The sequence below is a fragment of the Haliotis asinina genome, chromosome 1 (assembly GCF_037392515.1).
Source record: "Haliotis asinina isolate JCU_RB_2024 chromosome 1, JCU_Hal_asi_v2, whole genome shotgun sequence".
In the NCBI taxonomy this organism is placed as follows: Eukaryota; Metazoa; Mollusca; class Gastropoda; order Lepetellida; family Haliotidae; genus Haliotis; species Haliotis asinina.
The window spans coordinates 86690154-86701628 of NC_090280.1; the positions used below are offsets into that span (position 1 = coordinate 86690154).

General features: G+C 38.6%; 2 protein-coding genes across 2 annotated transcripts; one reads left to right on the forward strand and one right to left on the reverse strand.

The window, feature by feature from the left end:
• Nucleotides 1-1661: 1661 nt before the first annotated feature.
• LOC137283828 (uncharacterized) lies at nucleotides 1662-4953 on the forward strand. Its single transcript, XM_067815515.1, has 4 exons — nucleotides 1662-1990; nucleotides 2429-2600; nucleotides 3154-3276; nucleotides 4265-4953. The coding sequence occupies exons 1-4, from the start codon at nucleotides 1815-1817 to the stop codon at nucleotides 4466-4468; spliced, it is 675 nt and encodes a 224-aa protein (XP_067671616.1). The 5' UTR covers nucleotides 1662-1814; the 3' UTR covers nucleotides 4469-4953.
• Nucleotides 4954-8864: 3911 nt separating this feature from the next.
• LOC137283834 (mitochondrial import inner membrane translocase subunit Tim10-like) lies at nucleotides 8865-11270 on the reverse strand. The gene is made up of 2 exons (XM_067815519.1): nucleotides 11194-11270; nucleotides 8865-10162 (listed from the first exon to the last, which is right to left on the reverse strand). The coding sequence occupies exons 1-2, from the start codon at nucleotides 11268-11270 to the stop codon at nucleotides 9958-9960; spliced, it is 282 nt and encodes a 93-aa protein (XP_067671620.1). The 3' UTR covers nucleotides 8865-9957.
• Between the last annotated feature and the right edge of the window lie 205 nt (nucleotides 11271-11475).

Consider the following 11475-nt stretch of genomic DNA (forward strand, 5'->3'; position numbering starts at 1 on the left):
GCGCAGATCGATGTTCATGTTGTTGATCACTGAATCGTCTGGTCCAGACTCGATTATTTACAGACCACCGCCATATAACTGGAATATTGCTCAGTGCGGCGTACAACTAAACTCACTCACTCATAGACGTTTCGAGATTTAAACTAAAAGTGCTTTATGGTTCAACTTCTTTATTATACAAGGTCACAACGTTTCGAGACAGATTCTAGTCTCTTCTTCAGGTGAAGTGAGGGTAAAACTAAAGGGTTGTAGTATATATACACATAACAGTAGACCGATAACAATGGTTAACAAGATATACAGGTTTGTATTAATTGTTGTACAGGCTTCGATTGATTGCTGTACAGACTTCAACTTATGTACAGGCTTCAACTGATTGGTGTGCAGGCTTGTGTTGATTTGGTTAACGAGTTACAGGTAAAGATGTTTGGATAAAGTTAGTCACTGAGGATAAGGTGGTTCCATGCATTGGGTAAGTAAATACCTCCGCCTCTGTTGATTGAGGGCTTGTTCCCCTTGATTGCAATGGCTTCTAGGAGCTTCCGTTTTTTGAAGTCATTGGCGTTCCTGGTGTTGTCCCAAACAATCTTGTGATTGGGGTTGTGCATGATGTGTTCACATACAGCAGACTTCTGATCCAAATTTTGAACTGATGTTTTGTGTTCTTTTAACCTGATAGCCAGTGGTCGACCAGTTTCACCAATATATGTCTCTTTACAACTTTATTGGATTTGGTAGATGCATCCTGCTGGATTGTTGCATTTAGGTGTTGTTGGCCCGCGTCCATTAGCTGATAGTAGCGTTTTCAGGTTGGTGTCGCTACGGAAGGTGACGTCTATTCCTGTTGTTTTCTTGATAAGACGGCCGATGCGAGAAAAGTGTACACGCATACTACGGGTTTGGCTATTACTTAAACCTGAATAATTCATAATAATTTTGGTTATATTTATAATCCATATGGATGATACATGTCTATATGACATATGTATATGTTTACATATTTAAAGAATCTCTGACATTTTTATAATTATTTGTTCTTGTGATTTATGTTTTATTCATAATTGCAAAACAGGGCTCCGACTCATTGCTAATTCTACCATTTTTATGTACTCTATGGGAAGTTGTCATTCATAAACTGGTCAGTATTGCACTTCAAATACCGCTCAAAGAAGCTGCCAATTTAAGGTTCTGAATCCCTTTTCATTTCTTTAAATCTAATGTTGGATTGTAGGGTAGCCTAGTGGTTAAAAGCTTTCACCGTCACACTGAAGACCAGGGTTCGATTACCCACATGGGTATAATGTATGGAGTCAATTCACCCATGTCAACTCGCCGTGATATTGACGGAATAGTACTCAAAGCGGCGTAAAACTAAATTCACTCACTCACTCATTGTCTCATGTCACTTCATAGTTGGAATAGTGCTGATGTAATTATGTACTTTTGTGTACGGCAGATATCTACATATCTACATCTACACAAATAATTTCAACTTTTGGACCACATTATGTTTGCTTTGTGGGCAGACATTAGGATGAATTACACTCACTCACTCCATCACTCAAGATTTCCGATACGGAAGCTCTATTTATAGTAACAAAACAGGAAGTTGCATGTGCGCCGGCAAGCACTTCTACTCCACACAGTGCAGTACGAAACCTATACTCAATGCAGCGAGCGTGGCAGGGCGCTGTCAGTATGTCAGTGATTCTTGATCAGAGGTATTGCACCAATGTTTGACATTCGGAATCCGTACATATATGAGCATGTAGTCAGTGTAATATTTGTGCACTTCACCAAGGACTACCTATAGAATGGCGTGTGCTACCCCTTCTTGTGAGACCAAACTGGTAACTGAGCCTTACGCCGAACAGATGAAACGCTGGCCTAAAAGCGGCCGTCACATTCTGGCTCAGTACGATGAGAATACCGTTGTTGTGTATCAAGCCTTTAAGCCGTCCATCGCCAGCTATGCTGTGGAACACCAGGAGTGAGTGTCGATCCTTATCTACACGTAATCCGCGAGTTCTCTTTTTCTTCCAGTTAGCATTATGTCACGGCGTGTCCAGTTAACTTTGGTGAAAAGCCCGAAGTAACCCGCTTTGCCGACTCCTAGGATGGTTAGGATCATCATAAAATGTTTTTCTTCTTTACAGATCTCTATTAGAATTTTCATGTATTATATTTTTGGTGAAAGCTTGAAATATATAAAAGGAAACGGCATAACACCGGTCAGTCCGACATGGTTAAGAATGATGGAAAGTTTCATAAATACAAAATATGAAAATGTTTCTAATAAATCACAGTGCTTAGTGAGAACGATTCATTTGGATGTTGTTTTTATCGCATAGTAATATATTCAGCCATGGTCTGTCAATGCATACAATCCCTGATAGCATGTTTCTGCACATTGTGACGTCTGTTTCAGGTTTGGTGGTGACAGCTTCAGTTACACACGCATGTCATGGATCAAGACTAACTTCCTGTGGATGATGTACCGATGTGGCTGGGCCGTGAAGAAAGACCAGGAGAGGGTGCTTGCTGTCACTCTAACACGTGATGGCTTTGAGGAGATTCTTGCAAATGCTTACACTGTCACTGTAAGAACACTACAGTTTGAAGGATGGAAGTTGGGGAATTTGTGAAAATGCTTTCTGGAGATGACATCTTTATATGTGTGACAGTTAACTATGGACTTAACAAACTCCAAGGGATCAGTAATTAGTTCATTACAACCATAGTCTGTTTATTTGACCTCAAATATGATATGGTCTCCAGAAACCCATGCTTGTTGTAACAGGCGAGACTGACAGTCAGGCTTGCTGACTTGGTTGACATGTCATCGTAACCCAGATATGTTGATCCATGGTCATAGTGTTGACTCTGGATTGTGTGATTGATACTTGATTATTTACAGACCATCACCATATAGCTGCAAAATTGCTGAGTGTGGCATTATACCACAAACAAATAAACAAACCTTAGAGTTCAGAAGTGACATCCTCATCACCATCTGTCAGTACCAACAAGGGGATTTCTCACATTGAAGCCATTTGATTGGACAGCTATTAGAAATAATATTACTGTGAGAAACAAAGCCATTTTTTGTCATTTTGTATTACTGCAAAGTTCTGAGGAAAGTGATGCTATTAGTTTCAGAAGTCTTGCAAAGTGAGGACAGAGGACATTGAAGTGCGTCTACAGTGGGACCCTGATCACAGCCCATCTGGAGGGAAGGTTGAGAGAAGGGCCATTCAGCTTGGCCTCAAAGGAAATGTAATTCTTTTCATTTTGTCTCTTTGGATTTGAATTTATTCATTTCTATTATAGTAGAAGAGTATTCACCACTTACATATCATACTGGGTTGTATCCACCATATAACTGGTAAGTTACATCCTTGTATGTTTTTCATTGTGTTATTTTTAAGGGGAGGTGGGGGTAGGCTTATGGTTAAAGTGTCTGCTCATCACACTGAAGATACGGGTTCAATTCTCCTCATAGGTACAATGTGTGAAGCCCATTTCCCGGCTGTAATATTGCTGGAATGTTGCTGAAATTAGCATGAAACCTTATTCACTCACTCAATCACACTTATTTTGATTCATGCATGGTTTGGTTGTATCCATTTTTATATTAGGTTATATCCACTTATATGATACTGGGTTTATCTGTTCATATGATAAATTAGATTATATCCATTTTTGCATCTGGTTGTGTCCATTTATAGGTTATATTGGGCCCATTTATTTCTTGTTACGTTATGATGTTTTATGTACTAGTGAAATCCAGGACACAAAGGCTCCCATTATCCAGTGTTTGCTGAAAATTGCTTAACATGGCTTTTTTAGGAGACTTATCCTTATGCTCCTCATAACATCGACCATTTGTTTGCCAGACAAAATCTTGAGTCTTTATCTGCCGTAACAGAACTAGAATGAGGTAACTGCCCTGTAGACACCCTTTCACCCTCTCACTTTTACGGGAGGAGGGAAAGTGTTTTGGGTTTTTTTTTTTCACATTTTTCAAGTTACTGGCAGTGAATATCACAGCCAGGGCAATTGGTCTCCAGCAGCTTGTAATAAGAGGCAATGAATAGGACGGGGTTGTCTAGGCAAGCTGTTTTGGCTGAAGGATGTCATCACATCCCAGTTTCATAGATTATGCCCAGACAGTTCATGCAACTGTAATGTTAGTAATACGTACCATGAGATGAGATGTTTGATTGTTGAGATTCAGAAATTAAACCATGATTTGCTTTTTCAGATACTGAAGAAATATGGAAAGCAGTTCATTGTGAAGATTGAAGACATTACACCATTTGTGAAGGAGCAACGTCAGATATTGATGGAGAAGGGTCAGTGGGAGATTCATACTCCCAGTGAAAAGGTCTACAATGTCTCGAATGAGGCCGTGGTACAGAGGATTGCCCTGGACTTCCACGAAACCGGGCCAACCTTGGTCTCCTGAAAGGCAAGAAACTGAGCCAACAAATATATCTTGAAGTTGGTCCTGCAACAATCTCCTAAGCTGATGAAACTGTGTCAGTAATTGTCTCCTGCAGGTGATGACACTGGACCAACAAGGGTGGTCTGGAAGTGATGAAGGTGGTCTAAGCATTGTCTGCTGAAGGTGATGAAAATGGTCCAGATATTATCTTCTGGAGGTGATGAAACTGGTCCAGTAACTTTCTGGGATATTGATCTTGTGATGGAGCATTAATAAAATGACCATTCTTCTAAAATACTGAATATACCTATCTCTCATCAGGCTCTAATATTTCTCAGGGTTTATGCTGAAATATTTGAATATCAGATCTGACTGCTCTTATATTTGCTGTTTTTGTTGACATATTAAACTCTTAAATACATAAATGTCAGTTTGAGAGTTACATGGGAATTTATGACCATGCATGTGTTAATACTCATGAATTTGTTTAAAAATAGTTTTAGAAAGAGAAATGACTACATATTGGTCGATTTGTTGGAAATGTGAAGAGTTCATAAGGACCGATGCATTTAAGTGTTAATGTTCCATGTCGCTAGGCTGATGTGTGCATGTGCTTGTGAGGACAATTGAATGGTTTGTGTTCTCTGAAAAAGAATGTGTAATGAGTGAAATGTGTTGAGATTCTCTCGAGGCCTATCTGAAATTTGAAAGTTATTTTGATCCACTGGTACATTATTATTCATAGAATCTAAAGAAGAAATAATATCCTTTGTAGAACATATATTAGATCCACTGTATTAATATTTGATAAAATCATGTACCATCTCAGCACTATGACTATCATAAGCCTATGTTAAGGTAACGGAGTTCCAATGATCTTAGCACTATGACTGTCATAAGCCTATGTTAAGGTAAGGGAGATCCAATGATCTTAGCACTATGACTATCATAAGCCTATGTTACGATGTGGAAGTTACGATCATCTTAGCACTATGACTATCATAAGCCTATGTTAAGGTAAGGGAGTTCCAATGATCTTAGCACTATGACTGTCATAAGCCTATGTTAAGGTAAGGGAGTTTCGATGATCTTAGCACTATGACTATCATAAGCCTATGTTAAGGTAAGGGAGTTTAATTGATCTTAGCACTATGACTATCATAAGCCTATGTTACGATGTGGGAGTTACGATCATCTTAGCACTATGACTATCATAAGCCTATGATAAGGTAAGGGAGATCCAATGATCTTAGCACTATGACTATCATAAGCCTATGATAAGGTAAGGGAGTTCCGATGATCTTAGCACTATGACTATCATAAGCCTATGTTTAGGTGTGGGAGTTACCATCATCTTAGCACTACCACTGTCATAAGCCTATATTAAATTTAGAAGATACTATCATCGTAGCACCAAGACTGTCCGAATCCTAAGCTAAGGAATGGGATTTCCAATCATGTACTAAGACCATTGTAACCCTTTGTTAAAACTAGATCACTTTGTGATCTCGCCAGCAGCAAAAAGGGGCTAAAAACAAAGACCCAGTGAGTTGGAGACAGTGTACTTCATTTGTTAAACTGCAGTAATGGTTCTCAGTGGACTAGAACTAGAGTGACCAGAAGCATCAACTGGAAATGCATACAAAGCAGATCGACACAGATATATCTGACACCACTTACAATTTCAATCTTTTTTTTTTATTAATATGCAGTTATACAAACAGCACTACATCAGGAATTTGAAGACACTGTATACACTGGCCAAAATATATCGTAGTCTGACCATGTTACATTTCTACATACCAACTGGGAAATCACACTTTCTGGTATTATACCATTAAAAACAAGACAGGTATTCTGGAATTACAAGATTAATGAAATGCAAATGATAAATCCAAGGAGTTAACAGATGATGAAGAAAAATTAAAGGAAAATGTGACAATTTATTCCGTTCCTATGGAAATGTTTCATCTCTATGGCTATATATTACTTTGTGTCACTGGCACTGGCTAGTGGTATGCTCAAAAAATGGAATATCCCCTACCTGTTTTGAATGGTATATACTACTTGCACATCTAAAATCATCAGCATATTCCAAATCTGACAAAGTTTGCTGTCTCTATATTTACATAGAATCTGCATAAACTCAACATGCTTTATACATTGCCGTGAACATTAGACATTCTTTCGCTTCCATTCACAACATACTGGGTGCAAATGAATTGATCATGTATTCCAGATGTTAATCGGAAGATATTTCACTGACCATGAATCTTTGAAAACAGTGAGTGAGTGAGTATGGTTTTACGCCATTTTTTAAGCAATATTCCAGCAGTGCTATTTTGAGGGACAACATAAATGGGCTTCACACAAACCACAGTGTGATGAACCATTAGGCTACCCACTGTTACATCCTTGAAACCTCCTGGGTATACGTTCTGATAAATCTCCACTATACCCTGGATGTATCCATTGATCATATTAGCTCCCTTCACTGGTTCCGCATTCTCACAGTAGCCAATCACCTAGTCCACCATTGCCAAGTTTAGCCAGCTAAGGGAGATAATAAAATCATCGGGCCAAGCCATGGGCGCATCTAGGGTACAGTGGAGACATATCGGCACATATACCCTGGACATATCAAGGATGTTGAAAATAGGTCAGGGGTGGCAACTGACTCTAACACACGGGAGGTGAGTGAGTGTGTTGAGTTTCATGCCGCTTTCAGCAATATTCCAGCAATATCATGGCGGGGACACCAGAAGGGGGATGTGGGAAATTGAACCTGGGTCCTCATGTGACAACTGAACGCTTTAACTACTTGGCTACCCCACTTCCCTCCACATGGGGCAGACCCGTGAATGTCTGGGGTAGAATAGGCCTTTCAGCAACCCATGCTTGCCATAAAGGGCGACTGTGCTTGTCGTAAGAGGCGACCAACGGGATCGGGTTGGTTGACACAGGTCATCAGTTCCCAATTGCACAGATCGATGCTCATGTTGTTGGTCACTGGACTGTCTGGTCCAGACTCGATTATTTACAGATTGCCACCATATAGCTAGAATATTGCTGAGTAAAACTGGCGTAAAACTAAACTCACTCACTCACTCCACATGAGGAGTGAATACCTGAAGTTAGATACCACATGTTAGTTATAATAACACTGCATTGGTCAGCAAATCATAGATGGTGTCATACAGATGCTAGGTTGTAAGGTAGATCCAGAGCACCTTTTTCTAAGTCAACATCATTGTGACTATTAACAGTGAACGGTAGATACCTAATGTTGCCCAATGCCGCTAAAATTATGGAAAAACACAAGCTTATTACAGCACTGATTGTGTTTGGATAACGCACAGAGAGGAAATAATATTCTCTTTGGCACTAGTAGTTAATATATGTTCCACCCCAAAAGACCCATGAAGACCAGGAGAGCATTGTTCATTAGAAGGTGTAAGAGATGTAAGGGTCACCTGAGATCTTGTGATCAGACTTGATGCCTTTATGATGCATAACATTATATCCCTACTGGACAACTGATGAATTGTCTGGTCCACACTTGAATATTTACGGAACGCTGTTTAATAGCTGAAGATTTGTGGAGTGTGGAATTAAGCAACAAAGGAAAATCATTTTTAAAAATTCTGACCACCTAGGCCGAAATTTAGTAAAAAGGATGTAAACTAAAAAATGCAGGACCCAATATGACCTTTATGACATTGCTGATGCTAAAGATCTGTTGGAAATGAAAAAAAACAAAAACTGATTTTTGGCTGCTTCTCTGTATCCCTAATATAAACATAATTGCAAATAGCATATGTCGAAATAACCCACATCAGCCTAAGTGGGCATTCAGTGGGATTTATAAGAGGATATCCAGATAAATCACGCTGCAGAAAACAATACACCACACTATAGTTGGCAATTAGGTCGCTCAGCGTATCACAACGGACCATTGACTCAACTGGCATGAGATGCATGTGCAGCCTACGAGCACAAGTATCATATTTTATGCCTTTCCATGTGTATTGAAAATATCTCATTTGTGGATAACATCTTAATGTCTTTTTCATAAAGTTTATGTTGAGATACGTAAAAGTGTATGATACCCATAGAAAAGCTTAATTCAGCCATCTTATCAAATGTCTCAGAATATATATGTAGCATGACCACCTATGCTCGACAGGACTGGATATTATTTGTAAATTGTTATGGCATATTTTTTATAATTCCTTAAAGGATTATCTTATCTCAGCTGATATCTCTAGCCCCTTGCCGGACCCCAACAACATTCTGTGACCCCTGTCCTGACACATTGTTTGAGACGACCCCTCCTACCTGTTTCCTTTCATAGTGATAGTAAGACTCCTCGGTAGCTGCATACTTACTAGTTTCAGTTTTAAAGTTACTATTTTTTTTGTGCCAGCAACCGTTTATAATGAAGCTTAGTTTAATATTAAAATGGGCACTTAAAAAGTGTCATTTGTAATACAGTATCTTCACACACTAATTTGCTTAAAGTCATGGTCTGTTTTAAATAAATCGCTTTGGACTTGGAGAGAGAAAAAAAGCCTTTGTTCATTTTACACTTATCTCTCCTCAGTTAAGTCCTTTTTCTACATTCATTATCTCCCTACCACTCAGACTGTAGTCAGGCAAAACTTTGTTGAGCAGATATTTGACGCTTTCACATATTAACTACATAACTTGTAGATATTAATGCAAAACAAACCAGTTTTTCTTCTATTTCTGATAGTACTTTTAGTATATAAAATGTGTTCAAAATGCTGAGTAGATTTGATATTTATTTCCAAAATCTATAACCTAAACATTATGCAATGATATGATTTCTTCTGAATACATATTTTAAGTCAGTAACCAATGATTAGCACCATTCAATAAGCACACATTGTGTGCCCCAACAAAGACATGGCACTGCAATATTACTTCATGACTTCACATGCAGCGATTAAGATCTGAACCTCTGGAATCGACATAACAGAACAAGACATAACTAAATGACGGCCACACATCTCTCTAAGCTACCCTTCACATGAAATATATTCTTTCCAAACTACCTTCAATCATCACTGCTGATGCACAACCCTAACAACATTTTAACATGCAAATCATTTTTAGATGTGATTTTATGAACGTCATCCCCATGTGTTGTCATTCTCAGTTCCCAATGTCAAACACACATCTCACACACTTTTCTTGTGTACAGAATGCATTTGAGTACATTGCTCATCTCAAATGATGGGTACAATTTTCAAGATGACAGTCATGATTTTGTAATATGAGCAATATACACACAGCTGTAATGTTTTGGGGAAACAAGAAATCTTGTATGAAGCATGGCATTTGATAGATGGCAATACAATCTCTTCATCTTGTTAACAACTATATCTGGAGAAGTCACCTGACTACATACACCTCCACATGTACATGCATCACATAAATCACATATATACACCATGGACAATGTCTATTTCATGTCTATTTCGTTGCTAGGATTGATTTTGCACTTGTGATTGAAGTTTCTTCATCGTTGCCTCATCTTGCTGTGACAAGGATGTTAATTTCTTGCCGATTCGGTCGTGGATTTCCAAGTACTTTGCAACACATCTGTCGATACACACAGCTTCCCCTTTTGTCAAATCGGGATCTCTGTATTTGGCTGGAATACATTTTTTCTGACAGGCATTTGTCATCCTGAAACATACAATATGCAATGTAGTTTGGGACTTTAGAAATTGCACGCTTGACAACAATCTTAGTTCCTTAAAGCTTGCACGCAATAAAAAGCACAGCTTTGCAGATACTGATACCTTTTGGTATGGACTTAAAGAAACAAATCATCAAATATGCAAATTCAACTTACAAAGTTGAAAAATAATGCGATGAAAAAAATGATTCACTACAAAAAAAACCCAAACAGCTGGGGTGAAAAGTGGTTTCAACAGCTGTGCACATACCACATGTGCAGTGAACACGTCTACATCTCTATACATGCACAAAAAGCCCGAGAGTATCAGCAAATAAACCAGCCAATGGAAGTTCAGAATCCAAGGTGCTTCATTTCGAGGGTAGCAAACCAATACAAATTATTGTACTTTTGATATGCGATTGTATGCTTATAATTTTTTTATTTGTATTTTCATAAACAGCAATGTATATTATGTCATGAATAAATGATAATTGTGGGGTTTTTTATGTTTATTTAGTTGGTTGCTTCTAAGCTTCAAGTTTTGAGACATCCCACCCCAAAGCCTAAAGATCAGTAAAATGACTGATCACACCACACGGATTTGATATTTGATTTTGATTCTCTTGCAATTCATATGGGCCAAATTAATGGATGTAGCCATTGGTCAGTGGCGTTAATGAACACTTGCGTTGGGCTTTGAGTGTAACTCTGTCCAGATGAATACAGATTATGCTGAAGAGTCTATCTAGATGTTAATATTACATCATTCGTACCATCATGATGATAAATTCGTTTCTAAAGTCTAATCATACTAATGCACGTAAAGCAATCGTAAAATGATACCTGAGGTTGGTATTGATGTACCATCTTTATAACATACACGTTCTGGATCTGAACTTAACTGACGTTTCTGTCCTAGCCTACCGTTGACAACGTCAGATTAATAGAGAAAATCGTCTTTTCACCCATGCGGATTCTGGTACCTCCCTAAACTGACGGAGACTATGACATTTTGACCGGAAGATACACAGATTACCTGTTATACATGTCCGCCATCATTTCAATTTCAAGATCAGCAACAAGTTTCATCTGTGCATCGTTGAGATTTGCCATTTTTGTTGATGTCTGCGTACAAATTTACTGTGAGACTTGCCAACACACGTGCAGCAAGGTTACAAAATGTTCTAAATGAGAGTGACCTCCCTTCTTCGGAGATGATGATGGCCAATGGCAAGAGAGTTTTCATGTTAGGTACAACCAATCATACTCTCTGTGCTATATCGCTACTCGGCAAGGAATGCCAACAAATGTTTGGTGT

Excerpts from the sequence above, each read along its gene's own strand:
- LOC137283828 (XM_067815515.1), top strand. The coding sequence starts at position 1,815 with ATGGCGTGTGCTACCCCTTCTTGTGAGACCAAACTGGTAACTGAGCCT. Across the intron at positions 1,991-2,428 it reads TATGCTGTGGAACACCAGGA|GTTTGGTGGTGACAGCTTCA; the intron begins GTGAGTGTCGAT and ends CGTCTGTTTCAG. Across the intron at positions 3,277-4,264 it reads AGCTTGGCCTCAAAGGAAAT|ATACTGAAGAAATATGGAAA; the intron begins GTAATTCTTTTC and ends TTGCTTTTTCAG.
- LOC137283834 (XM_067815519.1), bottom strand. The coding sequence starts at position 11,270 with ATGGCAAATCTCAACGATGCACAGATGAAACTTGTTGCTGATCTTGAA. Across the intron at positions 10,163-11,193 it reads ATGGCGGACATGTATAACAG|GATGACAAATGCCTGTCAGA; the intron begins GTAATCTGTGTA and ends TGTATGTTTCAG.